The sequence below is a fragment of the Lepisma saccharinum genome, chromosome 23, assembly GCF_977018435.1.
Source record: "Lepisma saccharinum chromosome 23, izLepSacc3.1, whole genome shotgun sequence".
NCBI classification, from domain to species: Eukaryota; Metazoa; Arthropoda; class Insecta; order Zygentoma; family Lepismatidae; genus Lepisma; species Lepisma saccharinum.
This window is the reverse complement of record NC_139251.1, coordinates 22,301,683-22,325,790: the sequence shown is the minus strand read 5'-3', so window position 1 is coordinate 22,325,790 and position 24,108 is coordinate 22,301,683. Positions and strand designations below refer to the sequence as shown.

The 24,108-nt window shown below is 38.8% G+C and overlaps 1 protein-coding gene across 1 annotated transcript in view; it reads left to right on the top strand.

Annotated features, from left to right (window-relative positions):
• LOC146005311 (protein EFR3 homolog B-like) overlaps positions 1-23,649 on the top strand; it is a 29,912-nt gene extending 6,263 nt beyond the window's left edge. The window contains exons 5-14 of the mRNA XM_083144454.1: positions 298-429; positions 2,204-2,273; positions 3,594-3,729; positions 7,035-7,288; positions 8,329-8,501; positions 12,759-12,987; positions 14,773-14,901; positions 16,433-16,642; positions 20,621-20,728; positions 22,994-23,649. Of these exons, the coding sequence (XP_083000580.1) occupies positions 298-429; positions 2,204-2,273; positions 3,594-3,729; positions 7,035-7,288; positions 8,329-8,501; positions 12,759-12,987; positions 14,773-14,901; positions 16,433-16,642; positions 20,621-20,728; positions 22,994-23,599 (2,047 nt within the window). The 3' untranslated portion in view covers positions 23,600-23,649. The remainder of the gene's footprint in view (positions 1-297; positions 430-2,203; positions 2,274-3,593; positions 3,730-7,034; positions 7,289-8,328; positions 8,502-12,758; positions 12,988-14,772; positions 14,902-16,432; positions 16,643-20,620; positions 20,729-22,993) is intronic.
• The last annotated feature ends 459 nt before the right edge of the window (positions 23,650-24,108 follow it).

The following is a 24,108-nucleotide window of genomic DNA, read 5'->3' as shown; positions in this document are numbered from 1 at the left end:
CTAAATGAAAATTACACAGAAACCTCTAGAATCATAGTATTAAATAATCCTGTTACCAGTTTCTTTCATATAGTTACAATCAAGCCCAAACTTCCTACAATGTTTAATGTGTATTTTAATACAACCTAATAGTAATTTATAACGCATGCTAAGAATGTAAGTTTATAAACACACAAAAGTCGTCGAAGAATTACATTAGTAGTAGTAACTTACATTTTCCAGCAAAGTTGTTGGCATTTGGAAAAGTTTTTCGAACCTGATAATAAACTTCACATTATTATTTTCCTATATTCTCAGTTGTAACAAGCTCCCAGATGACTTGCTTGAAGACTGTAGCCTGGCATGTGTGCGTGCAGACAACTGTTTGTCTAAGCTGATGTATTACACAGATCGGGAGAATTTCCATTATCTCGTGCAATCCATTTTAAGGTGAGTCGATAATTCATATAATAGGTATAAATAATACCAAGCAATCGTGGGATTAAATTTCAGATGACCTCTGGATTAGAACAAAAACTAGCTTGAACACGACAGTCCGTTGGCAACACAAAATTTCAAACAAATTCTTTGCTTGATATTTGTCTCCATTCTGTAAATCGCAGGACATTCGTCAACACAACTAACGTAAACAGCTGCTGTGCACAAACTGATGGATAGATTACTCTACCCCTCTGCGTGGTCATTCAGTACACTGCTGCCATCCTACGGACAAAATGAATTCTCGATACCTCCAATGTGGAACTTTTACCAGCCAAATTCCGGGTACTTTTTTTTACTGAAGGTACATACGTATATATTCGATAGAATAATATACAGAGACCGCTGCGATTAAGTCGGTAGAGCGTCTGGTGTTCACCAAGCCTCTCATCGATGGACAATTGAGTAAAACCTGGATGTAAATGCAGAAGGAGCGTGGTGTTGATCACATCACCTCGCTATGACCACGCTCGAGAATGTGTCGAGCTTTATGTCCAACACTGTCTATGTGCCTTTATAACAAAGGGCAGAGGTCTACCCGATGGCGTAGTGGTAACGTCGCCGCCTTATAATCAAGTGGTCTCGGGTTCGATAGCCAGAGGCACATACAGGGTGGCTCATAATGTATCTACCAATTTGAGTTGGCAACCATGCCAGTGCGCATGTGTGGCATACCTACATCTGTGGAGAGTTGGGAGTCAGGCAATTAGTGTACCATGGAGCATTGCATTGCGGCGGTGTAAGCCTTCGTCCAAATAGGCACCGGGCACTGCGGCGAATGAATGAAGATCGCCGTGTACCTGTTCCAGAGACACAAAGCATTCTGAGGTGGATTAGACACTGTACAGCCACGGGTAATGCTGTGAAACGCCAGTCGCCGTGAAATACACACTGTTCCACAGGACATGTTGGGACGCCCGTCATGAAAGCCTTCCCGCATCGCTTCCAAGCAGAAGGACTTTCAGAGAATGTTATTTTCAAGGTGCACTGATGCCTGTATTGTCCATATTATACACTGTATTAAATGCCTAGGTGTATATTTTTATTTCATAACCATAAAAATCCCCGGCCGGTTCAAGTCCGGGAACTTTTCTAACGTTGGAAGCGGCCTCGGCGCCCACCCAGCGTCGAATGACATGGGTACCTGGGGGAAACCCTGGGGGGTAAAGGCGGTCAGGGGCGTGATGCTGATCACATCACCCCCACTCACGACCGGATCAAGAAAGTGAGGGGCGTTACCCCCACACCCCCTATACGCCTTAATGGCGTGGTGCTAAGCACAGGGGAACACTTTACCTTTTTTTTACACCATATAAAGTTACTACAAGCAATCGCCTTCTTTCCGTTGTCATTTGAAGTTGGTAAATACAATATGCACCATCCTGTAGTAGTTTGGATCCCATTTTAAACTGTACGTTCAATCACGATTAGTCTTTCTGTGTATCAAATGGGATTACAAACAAACTCAACTAACCAACATGGTGCATAGTAGGCCTAAACAAAGAAAAAACTGATTTACAATCGTGTAGCGACAAGACATTTATTAAAGTAAACGTTACTCCTCACGACTTGAGCACCTTGCCTTACTCTTGTCAGAATGCACTCTCTCCTTGTAGAAAGTTTTTGTTATTACGATCTCCTGTCCTTACTGTTAGTGTATGCTTTGATTCTGGAAACCATTGTAATTAAACTTTCACATGGCTATTATGCTTTTTTCACTTTTCAGATATCTTGACAAAGAGAGCCTGTGGACATGCAGTGATTTTCCTGTAGTTATGCTAGATATGGCATTGAAGGTGAGATTTACATTTGTAAGATTAACGCTGTCATTACTGAAATTGGCTGAAAAGTATAATTTAGTGTAAATGTTACCAAGGAGGACGACCACAGTAGCATTTCTGTGTCTTTTTTGACATTCTTTCGCAGCTTGATTGGTTCCCGGGTACTATTATATTCCTTAAGAGTAATGGGTACCTTCAACAATGAGATGTAATTCACAAAAGAAAAATATTCGTGCTTTAGAGTAACGTAGACAGACCGAATTTATTTGGCTGTTCTCGCGAAGGGTTGACCAAACATTTTCACGTGGGCTTTGTTTCGTGGTCGTGGCTGTAATTATCTCTGTCTCTCTTTTTTGTCTTTCTTCCTTCGTCGCTCTCTCTCTGTGTGCATAGACTTCACTTTTCTCTCTTCGTCTGGTTGTCTTTCTTTCATTCTGTCATTTAGTATCTCTCTCTTTCTGCTTCCCTCTCTTTGTTTTTTCCTTCTCTCTTTCTTTCATTCTTTTGCCATCTCATTCTTTCTTTGCTGTTTTGCCATCTTCTTATTTTCCTCTGTTTCTGTTGCATTTTGCAGAATAATGACGCTCTGGCTGCTGGACTTACAGTAATCCTCTGTGGGCACTGGCGTACGCAGGATTTTCTTTCGGGAGGGGCTGGATAGTGCATAACTGCTTTCTATGGAGGTGGCATACACAATAAGATATTTCGTAAATTTATAACTTTCGACTCTCAAAAATGACAATTAGTGGTTGCATTTACCACTGGTTTTTCCTGAGTCCTTCACTGCTGAAAATGTTGATTTCCTCAAAATTTCAGAGGGGGCTGTAGCCCCTTCAGCCCCCTCTGCGTGGGTTTGAGTTGTATGCTGTCCATGTGTATCTGTGATTGTTCCTTCATCCATTTCATCTTTTACTCATCTTCGCGATTAGCCAAGAGTGGCAGAAAAGTGAAGTGAAATAATTAAATCAATCAAGAGGCATGGTGCAAGATGCACGGGGAACTTACCTTATATCAATCAAGAAATATGTTTGAAGTCTCTTAGGAAGATATAGTTTTACAGCAGAGAGAATCTGTTTATTTTATTTAAGTAGGCCAATTTCGAGTTTTTGGTCAGTGACTATCTTTTGTGGCAATGGCATCATCGATCCACGATACCGCCTGGCGGGTTAAGATAGAAGCAAACTGCCAATCGTTAGGCACCTTAATTTTAAGAAAATGCAAAAGTTGAGGTCTCATGAACAAGTTTTACGTAGTTTCTTTGTTAAGCAACTGTTCTGATAGAAATGCAACGGCTTTATTTTATTGGCATGTTTATAATATTTCTCTTATTTATAGTTTGGTCCGGGTGATATCGTCTTGAGTACCATGATTTGCCATTTGTATGATCAAAAGGATGAACTTCTTGTAGTTCAGATTGGAATGGCCAGGGTTGTTGACAGACTGACGTTATCATATCAATGGAAAGGGCTGGGTAAGAAATACAAAATTCTACAATACATGATTCTATAATAAAATATTGTTTTCTATAACAACGAGGGAGAAAATCTGTGATATTATATGTATGTTCTCATGAGAACTTAAACGCAAATTAAATTATAATTTAGTACATATTCTTGAAAGAAGCAATTTTAACCAATTAATCTTATTTTAATTTAGCCATAAGGAATGCTAAGTTTTAGTGATTCTTTATCACTAAAAAGAAATGGTAAGAAGGTAAAGTACTCCCCTGTGATTTGCACCACGTCATGAAGGCGTATAGGGGGTGTGGAGTTATGGTCCCACATCACGGCCGAAGGTGGGAGTGATGTGATCAGCATCACGCCCTGACCGCCTTTACCCCCCAGAGTTTTATCCAGGTACACACTTTGTACGACGCTGGGTGGGCGCCGGAGCCGCTTGAACAGGTGGAAAAAAATCCCGGTTCTCCCCCGCCGGGGATCGAACCCGGGTCTCTCACATGGTAGTCAGACGCCCTAACGACTTTTTTTTTTTTTTTTTTAAAGGAAAGCCCCTATGCGGAAGCTTCCCCCATCACACTTCATTCACTCGTATCATTTCATTCATATTTCAATTTCAAGACTTTTCAGGACAGACAATCACAAATATCCATGGCCGAGCCGGGAATCGAACCCGGGACCCCTAGCGTAGTAGCGCGATGTGCTAACCACTCCGCCACAGGGGCCGCCCAACGACTGAGCTACCGCGGCTTCAGTAAATGGCAGCGTGTCTAATTGCCAAACATATGACCACGGTTCGAATACAGGGGTGCGTGATTTCAGATAAGAATTTTTCTAATAATGTGCCTACATTAATTGCGCCTTGGAGTTAGTAAAGGCTTGTGGAACTTAATGTTTATCACACACCTCCACTGTGAGATCGAGAATGTGTGAACCCCTAATTCCACACTCACTTCATGGTGCGATACGATACACAGGCAGGCCCGTAGCTAGAGGGGGCAGGGGAACAACTTCCCCCCTGAGAACCTGCTTTGCCCCCCCTGTAAAAAATACAGAACATACTCCTACCTGGAATTCTCACAATTATATCTTGTGTTACTCTAGCAACATAACAAAGACACATTGGTTTTGTGATTTATTAGGGCCTATGGGATTCCGTATAATGTCGTATCAGGATTAGGGGGAAAAATTCCCTTACAGATTCAGACTTCGGGAAATGATTTCGCAATTTTCAGTATCTAGAACAGTTGTGGCATTTTGAGTAGTCTTGTATTAAATGTGCCCTAATGTTTTCGGATGTTTTTCTTGGATGTGATGGAACTGCTTAAATTTTTGTTTCCCCAAGTCTACCTTTTGGTAATAGTGATTCATGTGGTAGAGAGAGGGAGTGGATATTTGATTGTTGTTACTTAGCGTTGCTTTTCTGCCATTTTTAGCTAATCACAACAATGAGTGATGACGTGAAATTTATGAAGAGATACTCACAGATAGTGCCGCAACCACAGGGGGCAGGGGCCATATTCCCCCCCTCCCGACCTTGGTCGGAAGTTCATTCTAGGGGAAGCAAACATTGAAGTAAAAAAACAAGACTAGGAGAATATAAGAATAGCAGGACAATTGGATACTCATGATGGAATTAGTTTTTACGTGTTCCTTGCATTTTTCTTCCAAACGGCCAAGGTCACTTGCAAGGGGCACAGAGGGGAAATTGTCCCCTTCCTCGAATTCAAATTTTATACAAATGAAAATACATTTCGTAAAATTTTCTTGATCGCTTCGCTCGCACAGTCTCCTATAGTCCAAGTTCAGAGCCATAGCTGTGGGGCTGGAGTCGGCCCTGGGAGCCAAACTATTCAATTGAAACAAATGTTAAAGAGAATGCCATGGGCGCCCCGTAACATTATTTGTGCCCTACTAAAACAATTTCTTTCTATGAAACTTAATATGAAATATTAATGGTGACACTGTAATCCAAGAAGTCATTGATCAATCAAGGGATTCCTATTTATTTGTCAGGTGTCAAAACACATTTATTTCTCTTATAATATATTACAATTCACACAATATTTTGCAAAATGGTTAAAGTAACCAGTAGGCAAACATTGTCTGTAGTGATGCAAGAGTATCCCCTTTGAAGGAAATAAAGTCCGTGGTGGACTAAGGGACCCATGTTTTAATGTTCTAGCAAGTACAATAAAATGTATTACAAATGTAACACACAATGGTGTTGTTGGATTCTTGTTAGATTCCTTTGTGAGTAAAAATATTGCATACTGGAAATTAGAGGGAATCATTATGAAGAATGATTTTTTAAGGGCTCCCTTAATTAGTTCTGCAGAGAGGCCCAAAGCTGTTGGTACATATTAATCGTCTTTTAACATTATCGACCTGTAAATATCAAGTAGATACAGTCCCTATTAGTCTATTTATGTTAAACTTTATATTTGGCAATCTGGAAAAGTCAATATCGAAATATTACTGTTTGATGTTGCTCGAAGTTTTTTTTTGTTCATTGCAGTTTCAAGATATCATCCCTTATCTGTTACTTATCTCTTTTTGGGGAGGGGGCAAGTGCCTCTTTGTACTCTGCTATATCTGCCAATGGGACACAATATATTAAAAATTTGCCCCCTCTATGATTGACTTCGCTCCCCACCCCTACAGAGAATTCCTGGCTACGGGCCTCTACACAGGGTGGCCGACATTCGATCTCGCCACCAAAGACCCTCGGTTCAAATCCCAGCGTGGGCATGGGTGTTCTTTGTGATTCATCAACTTCATCCTCATCGTTGCGACTTGCCAAAAATTTGGCAAAAAAGCACCGTTAAATAACAAATAATGCAAATTCAACGGATAGGAGAGATCTTCGTCTTTTTCATCACAGGAATATATTTAAGTACAAATTGATATTACTGCCGACCCCTTGGCGGAATGGTCAGCACATTGCGATATGACGCCAGGAATTCCGGATTCGAATCCTAGCCTGGGCATTGGCGTTCTTTGTAAGCGTCCATTCATCAATTTCAACACATCATTCATCCTCATCGTTGCAATTAGCCAAAAGTGGAAGAAAGGCGACGCTAAATAACAAAAAAAAATGATATTACTACTAACAAGAAGCTACATATAATATGGATGTAATGGCTTCACATGAAGCAAAACTTGGACATAAAAAGTATTTTAATATTAATATTTAATGTGAGTTAACATTGAGACTCTGGATAACGCGAGGGGGAAATAAAGTTAGATTCTCAAAGAAATAATTATGAGATTGCGAATGTGTGAAGAATACCTTGTATGACGATTAATATCTTTTCAGATGGCATCGGAAAGGAAGTTGTATCTTGCCTAATGAAGCTGTTGGGAAGGGCTTCCTCCATGTCGCCGAAAGAGGACTTCGAAATTTGGAAGCGCCACCACACAGTGTTCATGGAGGCCGTGAAGGTGTCCATCGCCAACCTCACCAGCAACCTGCCCAACAAGGACATGGTGCACGTGTTCAACGAGATAGCGTCCAGGGCGCTCAGGGTGCCCGCGGGGGAGCAGAGGAAGCTGCTGGATCTTCTGTTGACGGTAATGCTCCGTCACGATCATTTACGCACTCGGGGGGTGATCGTGTGATTGCTAGAAATGGGATTCAGTGCCAGCGAAGATGAGAGAGAGCACAGGCAGACAGATGGAGGTATAGAGAGACAGACAGACAGATATATAGAGACAGGAAGACAGAGAGGCAAATATAAAAGAGAGTAGAAAATGTAGAGAGACAAACAAATAGATAAAGAGACATGAGAAGGTAGAGACAGACAAAGAAGAGAGACAGGCAGATAAAGATAAACAAAGAGACACGTGGAAGCATAGAGAGAGAGACATATATCGATATACAAAGAAGAAAAGGCAGGAAAAACAAAGAGAGAGAGACAGAAAGAGATAAACAAAGAGACAAGAAAATGGAGAGAGAAAGACAGAGGTAGACAAACAAAGAGAGAAACAGACAGAGATATACAAAGATATGGGAAATGTAGAGACAAACAAAGACAGACAGAATGAGGTAGAGAGGGAGACAGACAAACAAAGAGACAAGTTTAGGTAGAAAGATGGACAGTGGCAAGGAGAGATAAAAGCAGAGGTAGACAAACAAAGAGAAAAATAGGCAGAGATATACAAAGATAAAGGAAAAAGAAGATACAAACAAAGACAGACATAATGAGATAGAAAGGAAGACACAGACAAAGGAGCAGAGGTAGACAAACAAAGAGAGAAGTAGACGGAGATATACAAAGATACAAGAAAAGATAGAGAGTAAGACAGACAGAGACAAAGAGGAAACGAGGCAGGCGAGGGAAACATTGAGAGAGAGAGAGAGAGAGAGAGAGAGAGGCGAATAGAAAAGCAGAAAGAGAAAGAAAAAAGAAACAAGCATAGAAACAGAGAAAGTGTGTGAAAGCAATTAGTAAACGGAACGACGTATTATCACTCAATACTGCTTGAAGTTATTCATATTACTTTAATATTTAGCTGTTGCAAATGCAACAATGGGGCCATAGACGAGAATTTTCCAAAAAGATGTAGGGAGTTTTCTAACAGTTTTCCACAATTCTCTTTCTCCGTTGTAGGCAAGCACCTTCCACAAGACAGAAAGACTGATGGATACTTTCACTTCCGACCTCCTGAAGAATCTAATGAACCTGGTCTTCAACAGGGATTCCGAAGTCAGGCTTCAGGTCCACCAGATCATTCATAGACTGCTCGACAGGACTGGGAACAGATCGCACCTACAGACCCCCAGGTAAATGTGGATATCCATGAATGCCCTCTGTTGAGTGGCGTGGCTAAGAATATCATTGGGGGGGGGGGACCGTGATGAGGAGTGTTAGCATTTATTTTGGTGTTTGTATCTGCTAAATTAACACTAACAGAATTTTTTTCTAATTGCAGCCACTCATTATCGCCTGTACCACCACGGTTTCTTTTTTTGAAACTGTTTTACCCATTATTATTTTAATTTAAAATTTTGGGTGCGTCAGCACTAAGGCTATTTTGCACCCGTCACATTATATGGTGTCCAGCCCCTTACCATAAACAAATAACATAACTGTAATGCCGTACAACTAAAATATTAAAACATTCTGACTTCGATTATGATGCTGTAAAGGGGCACTCAGCACACATACGGACAAAAAACAGGACAACACATAGAATTATACTGGTCATAGGGCCAGACGCCAGAGCCTCGTTAGTCTGCAAAATTCAGTCCAGGGTGCACTACATGGAAGTGAGGTTGACAATTAGGTTTATTACGTGGAAGATCACTCCTTACGCCCCTTACCCATTATTATGTCATAGGAGAATGAGTTTAGCTTGCGAATTTTTGAATAATAATTTCAAGTGCGAGTTTTTATGCTTTATTTTAAGTCGACTTTATGGACAGATAGCCAAATCGGGATTGGACATGCAATTTGAAAGTGGGATCCGAACCACTATGTACCTCCACAGGGTATGGAACCCTGGATCGTTTGACTACAAGGTAACGACGCACCACGACGAGGCCAATGGAGAATTTTGTAAATTTATGGAGAATGTTTGACACTGAAATACTCCTGAAGGGTATTGGTGCACGTACAGTAAGGTGGAGTGAAAATATAGGGCAAATTTTTTTTTTCAAAAAATTAAGATGCCTGTAGTGGGAAAAGCTGTGTTATTATACAGTTAATTAACCCTACCTATTTTTTGAGAAAAAAGATGATTTTTAGTGGTGCCCCAGGGTCACTGAAGATTTCATATTGAAAATCAGCATTTACTCAGCGAAAATTATAACCTTTTATTTATTTCCTGAACTGAAACATAGAATACCCTGTTTCCTAAGTAAACAAGTGCAAAAAATAGATATTTGAATACAACCATAAAGTTGTGCTACCGAAATACATAAAATAAACTACTCAAGTACCCATTAGTACCCAAAATATATAACAATGTTAAACTTTTACACTTACATATAGCCCAATATCGTAATACTAATTACTTTTACAACTTATATTCTTTCTTAGTGTGAAATGTTTTCATCAATGCTCTTGACTTGTTAGTTGATAAGATAAATCCATATCTTTGCACTGGAGTATATACCATCACCACAAAGGTCACAAGAGTTGTCAAATTATTTGAGGGCTTATCAGTCGATACATACAACCTTAGCAGTCTTGCAGCTGTTGTTAGCCACCTAGAATGGTTTAATGGGCCTGGTTTGTGATTCGCTAATTCATCACTACAGTGTCCATTTGTTACACTAATACACCAATTATAGAGATACCTCTGATCAGTACTTAAGTCTTCAAAGTCAACATTCCCAACAAGCTGACAAGAAGAAGGAACATTTATTGGGTCGAATTGCACAAGAGGTTGTTTCTCGCAAGTTTGTAGAGCTTTTCCTATTTCCACAGAAAAATCTTTTGGACCAGTTGTGAATCCAACAATTTTCTGAAAGGGATGGCGCAGTGGGGGTTCATTTATATGCAGCAAACAAATAAGCCACTGGAGGGGTCTACCAAGTTATTTTTTGAGTAAAACAATAACTCCTCCTTTGTTTCCTGTATTCACATTTGTACCATCACATCCAAAAGCTGAAAGATCGTCCATACTTATTTCCTTCCTAGCACAGAAGCTCAAGATCTCATTTTTTATAGTGATACAGTGACGTGTCCTATATACTTGGAATTTGGCTCCTGGACTAAAGTCACATGCTCTCTGTTACGACGCGACCATAATTCTTCACTCCTCTCTTCTCATTAATTCTTCTCTGGTCCTTCCTGCCATCAAAATACAATCCAGTCAGAGTATCCAAACTATCAGCAGCTGTTTTCCTGACTTTACTTCTTTCCCTTCTAACCTTGCTCCCATCTATCACTTTAGAAACATCTGCATCACTAATAACACCTACATCTTGAAGAACTGCACTAGCAATTTTAGCTGCACTTCTGTCAGATATGCGATGTCTGTCACACTCTCTAGCAAAATTGTTAAGAGTCAACCACATTTGAGTTTCGTTTGAGGTTAATGAGGAATTCGCTGAAGTGGAGGGCATTTCCGATTTGGTTTTAAGTACTTTGCTCGTGTCGCTGTCAGTATCTCAACCTTCTTCCTCCTTGAGGATTTGATTGAGGACTACTAGTAGCAGCATTGACACTACAGCTTGACAAATGTTTCTGAAGTCTTGCTTCTTCCATAGCTTTTCTTGCTGGCTTCTTCTGCAATTCTTTGGATTTTTTTAAATCAGTTTTTCCAATGAACATTTTTCTCGTTCTTTGATCCAAAAGAAATTATCTTTCTTGAATAGGTACTTTCTTCTCTCTAGAACAAACACAGGTTGAAAAGTCTTTACACTTGCAACATAACATATCAAATAATGTAGAGTTAGCATGTGTGCAATACAATGCAATTTTTTCTTATAGTTTTCTTCATTTTGTCTACGCTTAAAGGGCTTTAAGAGATTTCGATAGTGTTCGTGAAGTTTTTTCACTTTTGCAACGACTTGCTGATGTGACACTGATGGCAATGAAGCTTTCATCAAAATTCCTACCACTTGGTGAGAAACACTTTCACTAATTTCTGAAACATGAGGTTCCTGAGTTTTTCTCATTTTGCTTTTAAAGGCGGATATGAAGATATAATTTCATCACATCCAGAATTCTCCATGTATCTTTCAATACGCTAAAATAAGTGGAAATATGAAAACTTCGGAGGCCTTGGGGCACCAGAAGAAATTGACCTAGAGAGCTGATTTTTTTTATTTGACTATCTGATACCAAAATTCAACTTTCTTGACTACAGGCATTTCGAAATTAAAAAAGAAAAAAATCTTCATGTATCTTTCAATATGCTAAAATAAGTGGAAATATGAAAACTTCGGAGGCCTTGGGGCACCAGAAGAAATTGACCTAGAGAGCTGATTTTTTTTATTTGACTATCTGACACAAAAATGCAACTTTTCTAACTACAGGCATTTCGAAATTCAAGAAAAACATTTTTCACTCCACCCTAACGTACAGCCAGCGGCAATAAAGATGGAACACCTAGATTCTGAAATACGCGCTTCCTTTCAAGGCGTTATGTGCGTGGCCTAACACTGCGTCGAAAAGTGGATTTTAGTTGGGAATTTCAATGGTAACTTCTTCCACCACCCTAGTGTTAGGTGACGCCTTGCAGGGAAGAGAGTATTTCAGGATGTAAGTGTCCTAGTTACAATATGCTGGCACCATACGTGATATGTACAGACTTTTCAGACATTCATCTCTCAATGTTTTTACAACAAATTGTACGAGTAAAGCTGGATGCCTGCATAAAAGGTCCTCTTTTGTTAGCCACGCTTGGAAATATGAAAGTTACATAATTTTGGTCTGGTCTTCTGATTGTGAATGTACAAGGTGGTTATAATTAAAGTGACGGTGTTCAGAGTGGTATAGCACGGGCTGTAATGAGAGTAGCAGTCTGAAACTTCGTAGATATGCTAATGAAGCAATGCGCTCGCGAATTATGCAAAAAAAAAAAAAAAAAAAAAATAGTTCCAATTCTCGCCACCAGGGTAAAAAATGGCGCTGTAAGCAGTCAAAACTTGGTATAGTTACAGGAAAAACACTATAAATTGCAGAAAACAATACTCTTTGTAATAAAATATCGCTACAATTTCACTATTCGAATTACATGAACATTACTAAAGGAAAAGGCAACAAGCGTCACCAACCACAACCAGGGAGCTCACACAATGGTTAGTCAATGTCACCGACTTTGACGTCAGAGTTACGGACAATTCCACGTTTTGACTGCTTACAGCGCCATTTTTTACCCTGGTGGCGAGAATTGGAACTATTTTTTTTTTTTGCATAATTCGCGAGCGCATTGCTTCATTATCATATCTACGAAGTTTCAGACTGCTACTCTCATTACAGCCCGTGATGTACCACTCTGAACACCGTCACTTTAATTATAACCACCTGGTATAAGTTAGTTTGATTTAGTTTCGTGTATACATGTAAGTGTTTGAAGTGTTTTGTAGGCTAAACTACGATGCAGAGCTGAAAATTCCTCGCGGCAATGGGATCGACGACACCTTCCTGGAACAGTTCAAGCACAAGCTGTTCTTCAGCCTTCACCGAAGCTTCACGGAACACAGCAACACCAAGAGCCACGTGGAAGCCTGCTTCTGCACCGTCGCCCTCGTCATCGTTGAGATTCCAGGAACGACGTACTTGCGCGGTCTCTGGGATTTCATCATTAGATTGCAGGTGGGAGCAGTAATTAGTAACATTTGCCTCTGGACGCAGGGATTTACACCGACTTTGGGTTACTTAATTCATTGTTAAACCCTCGCATTTAATAGTTTTTCTTGTATGTACGCATTGCTTGCATTGTAGAATTATTTTCCTGTAGTTTACGATTATTACAAGCATAAGAAAACAGTTTTTCGTTGTGACGTTTCAGGAGAACACACGCTCCTTTCATCAGATATTTATTTTCATTTTGACTAAAGATACAGTTATAACAATGGTTAGTATTTTTATAAACAAAAATAATCCGTTATATAATGGATGTTGTCAATGTTACATTGTTGTAATATAGCAACTTATATATAGCAGAAGAACACTGGAATAAATTAAATAATGAAAATGGTAACATAGATCCAGTATGGAGTTTTCTTTTTCACAAATGGAGTAAGCCACCATCTTTAAAATTTAATGTAACAGAAAACATCAAGAGACTTTGTGAAAACAATGATGAATTTGAATTACCTGATGATATTTGGGATTCATAATTTTAAAAAAAGAATCTGAAATAAAAACAATACAGACTGCTTCTTTTCACAGTTAAGTTGCTATATTACAACAATGTAACATTGACAACATCCATTATATAACGGATTATTTTTGTTTAAAAAATTACTAACCATTGTTATAAATGTATCTTTAGTCAAAATTAAAATAAATGTCTGATGAAAGGAGCGTGTGTTCTCCTGAAACGTCACAAAGAAAAACTGTTTTCTTATGCTTGTAATAACCGTAAACTACAGGAAAATAATCCCTCGCATTTAGTTTCATTCAGAAAGAAGGGTGTCAATCGCGATATTATTACATATTCATGAAACTATAATGTGAGAGGTAGTATGTTGTCTGTGATGAACGGGGTCACGAGTACGTAAGTTCGACTCTCACAATTTACAGTCGCTTCTCCTTCCGCTTATTGATAATGTGAGGAAGTTTTACTCAGTTGATCACCATAGCAAGTTATTATTTTCAAAACTTCTTCGTCGTTGTTCAAATTCATTTGTGATTACGCATTGTTGCTGACGAAACTTTTCAAACATAAAAACTTTTATCTGCATATGAATGAATATCTAGAAAGATGATTTGTTACTTATAAATAACTTGAAAAGTAAGGTAGATATCAAAATTTTGTTGACATCAATACAATTGAGTTCTTTCAAGAGAAAAGAAATGTAAGACTGTTAGAGAGTTGTGATTTTTTTAAAATTGCGATCGTGGGGAGGGGGGGACTTTGCCCCCGCCTCCCTGAAGTTGTCGACCACCGCTGACTTAGACAATATGTTTTTTCACACATCCTTAGGCACCCAGAATCAGGTGCTGCAAATACTCTGTACCCTACTAATAAGGCATTGTATAATAGTAACAATGCTAATGGGATATCTTCCTTCTTATTAAAGCTTATATCATCATTACAATGAAATGGTGTTTGATATAACAAATGACAGTCGAAATAATTGTGGTGGTGAATTTCTAATGTTAATATTGCTTAGTTATCTTGGTGATTTCTAAATACAAGTTTTATTAATATTCATTCGTCAGTTACTAGAAATCGATTTCTAGACAATTCTTTGAACTTCGTATAGGTTTTAACCTTTTCTTGTTCATAGCTTTAGCATTAAATAACACCACTGTAAATAATAGTCGATTATAAATTTAATATCATAATTCCTTAAAAAAAATAGTGGTACACCCATGTGATAATTGACCAGTAACCAATTTAGATAATGGAATTTGCATCCTGTCGTTCAGGAATCTGCAAGGTGCGATTCGCGTCTTCCCATTGACAACCGATGCAGGCTGCTCATCTCCACGCTGTGCCTCATGTCCTTAACGGCCACTGTCAACAGAGTTAATTTCCTTCAGGAACTCGTCGAGAAGGTAAGTTTCTTTGGCTTTTATCTGTACTTGCTGCTACAAGCAAATTCCAAAATGAGGTTATTCACACATTAACTCTACATCACGCCAAATACCATCGATAATGTACATTATCTCTCCATTTTGTTTAAATAATGCAACTGACTAATTATATATATATATATATATATATATATATATATATATATATATATATATAACACTTACCTTATACAGCAATGTTTTTTTTAATATTATGTTTATTATTGTGCATATCCAATCCACGAAGAAAATCATGTACAGTGTGCCTTCAGTTAATCTCTTATTTAACTTCTGGCTCCATCTTTACTTTCATAATTGAGATTATCATCTCTGCATTGAGTTTCATAAATTCATGGGTTTCGAATAACGGCTTTAACAATGTGACGTCTTCATAAAATTTTGACCTCTATCAATCATTGCTTTCACTAATTAATATTACAAACATCAGAATTATTTTTCCTACAATTGATGAAATTCACAAACGTATTCGTATGAACACACACAATTTGTCAAACATTCAGTTTTGTATGAAATAAACAATTAACGATCTTAAATTTTATTCAGTACTATATGTAATTCACTGTGGAGTGGAGTGCATACCAATCAAATTGTCCAACATCATGTTTTTTCTCTTTAACGCAAAAACTCATTATGCTGACCAAGGCAGATTTTTTTTTCTAAAACATAAACTAAACGTTACGTTTCAACCTTCTAGCAAGTGGAAAGGACAAGAGCGAAGGAGGATAAAAGAAAGAAGAGGAATGAAGAAAGAAAGGATAAGGAAAAGGAGCGCGATATAAGGAGTCCAACCACGTTCCAGATGAAAAGAAATGTTTATCTAAATCGCCTGTCAGGTGAAACAACAGTTGACAGGAGAAGGACACCTGCTGGAACACCTGGAAAGGAATGTTCCAGATAAAAACTTTCTAATAATCTTGTGTGATTTTTGTGTATAACACTTCCTGTTTTGTACCTTATTTCATTTGTATTTGGTACAGAGTCTGAAAACACCTTGCTAGAAGGTTGAAACGTAACGTTTAGTTTATGTTTTAGAATAAATTAAATTTCTGCCTTGGTCAGCATATTGAGTTTTTGGTTATCATGGAAACAAGGCTTAATGGTGGAATTTAAGCAAAGTCACGAAAAAGCTGCTGAGAATCTAATATTAAAAAGGTAAGGACACGCTAAAACTTCCTCAGAGGAAGTGGAAAAGGCCCGCTCTTCTCACAAAGCTAAAAACATTAGTTAAAACACTTTTATCATTCCTCAACATGGATGGTAAACCACTGGATAGATTAAAACTCCGTCTGAAGAAATCATCTGCACATTCGAGAAGGATGCGCCGAACATTCGAAACGACATAACGGGCACAGCACAACGGAGGGTTCAGCCCTCAGGTCAGAGCATAAGACAATATCTTGTGACATATTTTAACAATCAATTTGGGGAGTTTTAAAGTTTAGTACTTCAAAAACACCGGAAATACCATATCTAGATTTTGCTTCTTCCACAGGTATCAGTCGCAAGAATAGTGAGGGCGCCGTATATCCTCCCCCCTCTTCGGGACAAGTACGACCTAGAGACGGACTTCATCTCCAACCTGCCCCATGGTGTTTACTTCAATTGGAAGGATCTCAGGGAAATGGTGCAGCTGGAGCCGATAGGCAACCCAGATGTCGCTCCTGGTCATCCAAGTCCCAGCGCCTTGAGGGTGACTAGAAAGGTTCGACTCTTCCCTGTTTGATTAATTTGGTTTATTTTACTCAGTTTTTTGTCTCTTTTGAAGGGACACTCATGAAGAACCTCCAGGCCGGGATTCGAACCCGGGACCCCTTGCGCGCTGTGCTAACTGCTCCGCCACTGAGGACGGTTCTGATGCTTCTCTGTTGTACGTACTGCATAATAGAAACACGGATCTTACCTCCTGATATGATTGAAAGATGGAAACAGTCACTTACTGGTTGTTGAGTTGGGTCACTCGCTTTCCTGTATCACTCGGTTAATCGTGATAGGATGAAATTGAGAGATCGTGGATTCGGCAAGGTTACCGTGCAATCTCACTCTACATTGTACGTCCAGTCCAAACTAACCTACCTGAGAATACAAGTGGATTCGAAACAATCGCCCCCAAGACGTTCAAGCACGTCAGCATTGACGGCTGCGAGAATCTGTTGTTTGTATCTGGTGTGACATACAGGTAAAATTGGCCCAACTGGATGATATTCAACTTGACGTCATCACACAGTGAACTCTGGGAAGAAATTGGGCAACCAGTTTCGCGTGTGTTAAGTAAAGCGTGTGAGAAGCCTTCTTACAGGGAGAAAATTTCCATTTAATCACTTTACATACTTTTCACGGTTTCTGTAAGGCTTCGGAAAAGGAAAATACTGTACAGTACCGGCAATAAAAGTACTAACTTCTCTTCAAGACGATATGTGTGTTGCATAACTCTACGGCGATAAGTTGATTTTGATAGCAAATTTCCAATGGTAACGTCTACCACTGACGTAGATATAGGCAACACACATAACATCTTACAGGGAAGCGATTATTTCAGGACTTAGCAGTCCCATTTTAATTGCGTGTGACTGTACGTACATCTCTCATATGATCACGATAATCATACCTTAAATCACTTCACCAAAGACCACACGCTTAACAGGCACATTTTCAACGCACGATCCGATCTGTTTGCCCGAAATATGACGCAATGAATTGTGGGGGAAGTTGTTCGCTGAGTATCTTCCACAAACACTTACAAAATTAAATAAAATTAAAAATAATACTAAATATTTTATATTATTTAATAAATAGATTCTACTTGTTAACCATAAAAATAAAAACCCAATAAATAACTTTCTTAACCCACTACTATAATTAACATTCATAGTCTTGATTCGAGTTTATTGTGATCATTAATTTGTTACGGCTTTTAGTGAGCCTCATACGGAAAACCACAACCTTTGACACTGAAAATATTATAAAATATATTTTGATCTCTAATTTATATCAATGGCGAGCTGTAATCGTAACAGACGAAACCACGATTTCACACAACTAAGGTAAACCGGGGTATTAAGGACCACGGGGCATTAAGGACCGTGTGATAGAATTTCATAAAAAGCGCAAAGAAATGCGAAGTGGCAGGCGCACCAGCCCTGTGATCCTCTCTTGTTTGTGTAAATAGTACTCTGGACACAAATGGCGTGTAAGCTAAGTAGTTAGACCGGGAAACGGAACCAGCCAAAAGGCAGACGCGCCAAAACGCGATAAAGTACTGCTGAGCGGCGGTATGAAGTTAAAAGCGCATCCTGGAACGTCTACTGCACTAACAGCTGCAGAAGAATCACAATTAGATGAGTGCTTCAGTCTACTTTCTCAGTGGGGTTTTGGAATGAACAAACAAGACTTGCGTGTTGTAGTTCAAGATTATTGTGTTTCGAAAAAGAAGGACGTACCATTAAAAAGCGGACCGGTCCTTGATACCCCATTGGGTGGTCCTTATTACCCAGCAAAGGGGCAATTGGGACCATACAACCTACCTTTCAATTCATTGTTGTTTTTGCCTTTGCATTATGTTCCTACTCGTTTGTGTTGTCATTACTGTAAACTAGAAAATAAACATTCCAGAATGCATCCTGTTTGCGTTTTCTTGAACAGCTCCTGATGAATTTCTTCAATGAAATAGCAATTTGGTGGTCCTAATACCTCGGTTTACCTTATATTTTATTACAGAAGCAAAAAAGAGCCTGTAAATTGCTGCCCCTCTGCCTCGAACGAATGTTACACTTTTTGAAATGAATTTACTACATTACCCGTCCAATCTTCATGTCGTTTCTCCCCGTTTTCATCCACAAAGTACAGACTCACAGTCGTACTGCTCTTTACACAGACTGTTCTTCCATTCATCACAAGTATGTGTACTCTTTCCTTCTCGGTCTGTCAAGTGCTGGTAGCGACAATTAAAACGAGATGTTTGGCAACATCATAGAGAAGAGGTAAGTTCTTTGCATTGAACTACAACCAAGCTTCAGTAGCATATTCACTTCAATGCTCTGTACTCTAAAAAAAACCCACCTCACTTGTTAACACACAACACTAAAAACCCCAAGAGAAATGTTTCCAACGCTTCGCAACACTGTTTTGAAAGATATATACCCTCCAATCAACAGGAACTGTGACGTAGCTCCAGCCTTGCCACGTCATCATTTTCAAAATGTTCGACCTTTAAGATGGAATGTTACTGAGTGTTTTGAAGTATTATCATGCTAGGTTGGAGTCTGAGTTTTAAGTCCACTTTATGCCAAAATAGGCTCATCGGGACTTGACCTATAGTTTAAAGTGGGATCCGAACCACTGTGTAATATACCGGGTATTTTCGAACTCAGGATCCCTTGATTACAAGCCGACGACATAACCACTACGGGGAAGCAGGTTAGACAATAGATTCTCAATAATGTATTACTGGGACACTAAATTCTACGTCATGCTTGAAAACTTTCAAAAATATTTGATTTGTATATTATGAAATTATAAAGAATAATTACCAGTTTAGCCATTCAACCACTAAAGATACCAAAATACTACATGGTGCACTTTTGATTGGACCAATGAATCGAAATAGTAATTACATTTATACTTATTCATAACCTGCATAGTTATTGAGAGTTTTTCATTAAATTAAAAAAAAACCGCACACAACAGACTGCATAAATTATAATATACCGTACAAATTGTTCATAACTCATTTTTGTTTTCTCACGTTTGGTTCAAGAATTGAGGAAAATGGCAATAAAAAAAGACAAGCTCTCTTCAGAATCAGCAGGATGTAGATAAAAAAAGAATGAAAGTACTAGAAGCGATGAATGGCTAGCGACAGCCTTAGCAACTTGGGGGAAAATATAGTGTCAGCAGTGATGTTATGACGTCGCGTGTTTATTGTCTGCTGTGCAAAATACGCTAACAGCACTAAACGTAACCTTCTCAACCTATTCATATCTGCTATTAGATGCATACATGTGTAGGGTAGGTTTAGGTCAGGTTTGGTGTTGTTAGCATATCTCCAAATTGATATGGCTGTCGCTAGCTGCCAGTCTTGTAGCCATATGCTTACTACTATTTAGCCGCTGATTGTTTTATTACAGACAATAGCACAACAGGCTTCGATTTGTAGCTTTGCAGGATATAGTCTGTCTTCATCCAGTAGAATTAACTTCAAGTAACATTTTGCGGAGGTACGATTGACATCAACAATGTTTCATGTACGTAAATTTATAAGATGTCTTGGCACCCTGCACAATTGGTGCGTATGTCTTCATCCAACTAACTGATTAACTCCGAATGCAAGGAGTATTAAAGCCTTTGGTTTATTAATGCTGTGCCCAAGCTCTAAGGAACGGTGAGAAAACGATGAAATGTGTGACTTTTTTCATTATCTTAAAAATACCTATTTTATTGTACAGTGGGATACATGAGTATTACCGTGCAAATTGTCCATGACTATTTTCATTAATTTTTCTCTTACATCCTGTGTGTTTTAAGCGATGGATTTTTATGTATGCTGGTGCAGAATTTGTCAACAGCTTGTTCTGGGTCAACTAAAGTGTACGAACATGGTGATGGACAATTTGCACGGTAATACTCATGGACCCCACTGCACGAGCTCTTGATTAGACTTTATGTCGTGCTGTTCCCGTTACAGGCGTTCCGGCCCGAATCGAGGAAGGTGATAGAGAAAGCGCTTCTGGATGACTTCATGAAGAGGAGCTCAAGAGAGGCGACATCGTGCGAGGTCCCCAGGAGATCAACGGTACAGTATTCCAAGAGTTGTGACGTGGTACGCATAAAAATGACAGGCAAATTGTTCACTTTGTTCTAGAAACTACGAGGTTGAAGAATTGAAACAAAACAGCAGAGAAATAGTAGACTACTTCAGCACGAGCATTAATAACTAACTAACTCTCTAGCCTTCTTAAACCCGAAGGTTCATGGCTGCAGCAACACAAGTCTTCCATCTGTCCCTATCTTCAGCAAGATCTATATACTCTTTTCCATCTCTACCGATTTCCATTAGGTCTATCTCAACGTTGTCCCTCAGTCTTCGTCTTGGCCTTCCTACAGGTCTCTTACCATCAGGTTTCCCAACAAGAATCCTGTAAACTCCTCTTTCCTCTCCCATTCGTGCCACATGGCCTGCCCACCTAAGTCTTCTTGATTTAATTATTCTAATAATATCTGGACATGAATACAAATTATGTAGTTCTAAATTATGTAACCTTCTCCACTCACCTGTCTCCTCATCCCTTTTAGGTCCAAAGATTTTCCTAAGGATCTTATTTTCAAATACTCTCAATTTATGTTCCTCTTTCAATGTAAGGGACCAAGTTTCACATCCATATAATACTACAGGCAAAATTACTGTTTTGTATATTTTAACTTTTAGTTTCTTAGATATTAAACGAGAAGACACAAGTTTATGAAGAGAGAAGGAACATGCATTTCCTGAATTAAGCTTACTTTTTATTTCCTCTTTAATATAATTTTCATTTCTTAATATTACTCCTAAGTATTTGAATTTGGAAACTGGTTCAAACGAGTTATCAATAATTAGATTTTGATTATTACCTAACACTTGGTTTCGGCCTGTAAGCATATATTTAGTTTTCTCTTTGTTAACTTCCAAACCTATCTCTTTAGTAGTTTTGAAAAATATTTTAGCATTATTCTTAATTGTATTTATATCATCCCCTAATAAGTCTACATCATCTGCATATGCTAACAACTGAGTCACACCATTTAATTTTAGTCCTTCCTTCGTTAGTTTCTTTTACCTTCCTAACAGCATATTCTAAGGCAAAATTAAAGAGCAATTGAGATAAGGCATCTCCTTGTTTTAACCCATCATTAATTGTAAATTTGTCAGACACATTAATACCCACAATGCACGAGCATCAATACAATTCCATTTCTTAAAAACAAAAAGGACACGAGAGTAAAACCTGTGCACATGGTGATGGACAATTTGTTTGATGATACTCTTGCATTTCATTTTACTATAGCCACGGTGTAAAATGTCATGGGGGGTGCTTGTATGGATCAACATTAAGACAATCCAGCAGCTGCGAGGATACTCAAATTATCCTAGCTGGGGGAAGTAACTTTATGTAAAAAAAATATACTGGGGAATAGCATCCCTTCTGCGCCCCCCTGCTTTGAGTACTGCAGTGTAATATATATATTGTTATAACTTATTAGAAAATCTGAAGTTTCAGTATAGATCAACAGTGGAATATGTTTGTGTAGAAAATAATTGAGACAAGGTTAAAAAGGAAATACCTATGCAAGATTATGTACAGTCAATTATGGGAGAAACTGCTAAAGGTGTCAATCCAAATATAAAAATTATTACAACTGTGGAATCAGCAACCATTTGTCAACTGAAAATCTTATCAAATTTTAATTATAAATTCAAAGTATCAACAGGTAATTCAGAATCTTATTTTCTTAAAAAGAAGTGTTTAAATGGTTGTAACAACCGTAAACTAAAACATAATTCTACAATAAGTACAAACAAGAAGAATTATCTTATTCGGTAATATACAACGCTTTCTAGTGCTTTCGGTGGAGGTACATAGTGGTTCGGATCCCACTTTAAACTGTAGGTCAAGTCCCGATTAGCCTTACTGTGCATAAAGTGGACTTAAAACACCAAATTAATCAATCGATCAATCTAATGCTTCACAAAAAAACAACTACAATGAGATTCAAATGTAGACGCGAAAGTAACTAGTTTGAAAGTATGCTACAATTGTCAAGTTATTAGATTTCATAATTAGTCTTCCCTTTCCACGTAGTACACGCTGGATTGCATTTTGCAGACTAACGAGACACTGGCGTCTTGGCCCGGGGGCCTGTCCTGTCCATGTGTGTTTGTGATTGCCCTTCAATCATTTTCATCTACGAGTAAACACTATTCATCCTCATCTTCGCGATTAGCCAAAAAGTGGCAGAGAAGGGAAGTAAAAAACTAAATCAAACAATCATAATTACTTTCTAATTATCTTTTGTACTGTAGGAAGGTTGCGGAGAGGCGCCGAAAGACGACGGCTCCAAAGTGAAAGAAGAAGCTGAAAACACAGGCTCTTTAAAGAAAGCGGTCAGTTCCAAGGTCCACCAATGTCCAGGGAAGCACGACCTGGAAAAGAAAACAGAAGACGTGTACACAATATCATGGCCGAGTATGGTTCGCTTCGGTGCTTTCGGAAATCAAGCGAGAATGGAAAGCAGCAGCCTGTTCAGAGGACTCCCGGAATCTGACGAAGACAGCGTGGAGGAAGATCTGCCGGCAAGCGAAAGCAAGTTCGAACTTGCACATGACGTAGAGGACAGCGAAGAGCGATCACAAAGACCATCTGCCGATGGGGTTTCTGCAGATTCCGACGTCCCTGGGCCGTCATTGTTGTTGAGCATCGAAAGGACCGACATCAGAACGAAGGATGCCCATGTGGCGGGAGAGAGCGGGTCGAAAACCGAGGACATCGAGGTGGAATTATCTTGGCACAAGATCCAGTGGGTAGATTCTCCTAGCTCTACAAGTTCCATGGAGTGTTTGCACGATTCTTCCTCTGATTTCGGTGGAGTTAGTGGCTGTAGCAAACCAAGTAGATCAAAACGTCAATGAGGAGCATTGTAGATTTGTTTGAATTGTTGATAATAGATGTATTAATTGATTACAGAGGGTATTATTTTTCTAAAGTATGAGTAAGCCTAGCACTCTACAACGCATGGATCTTCTTTGTGAGTATACATTCATCAATCATCCTCATTGTCGCGATTAGGACAAAAGTGGCAGAAAAGTGAAGTAAAATAAACCAAACCAATCAATCAATTCTAAAATGCACTGACAACTAGACCCACAGAATAGAAAGAGGGACGTGGATACGAAGGAAATGATTGACAGTTATAAAAGTTGTAACAAAAACAATATATTTGGTTAATCTGAAGCAACTGTTACAAGTGACTGTAGACCACAATTTATGTTAGTAGTCAGCCCTACACAAGGCGTTCGGTTTTCATTCAAAACTTAACAAAAAGAGTACATCTCATTAACTCCCCATGTGCACGTCATTGATTAGAAATATCTTACTGAACACAGATTACTTACATCTTATTAAAAACTTAGTAAATATT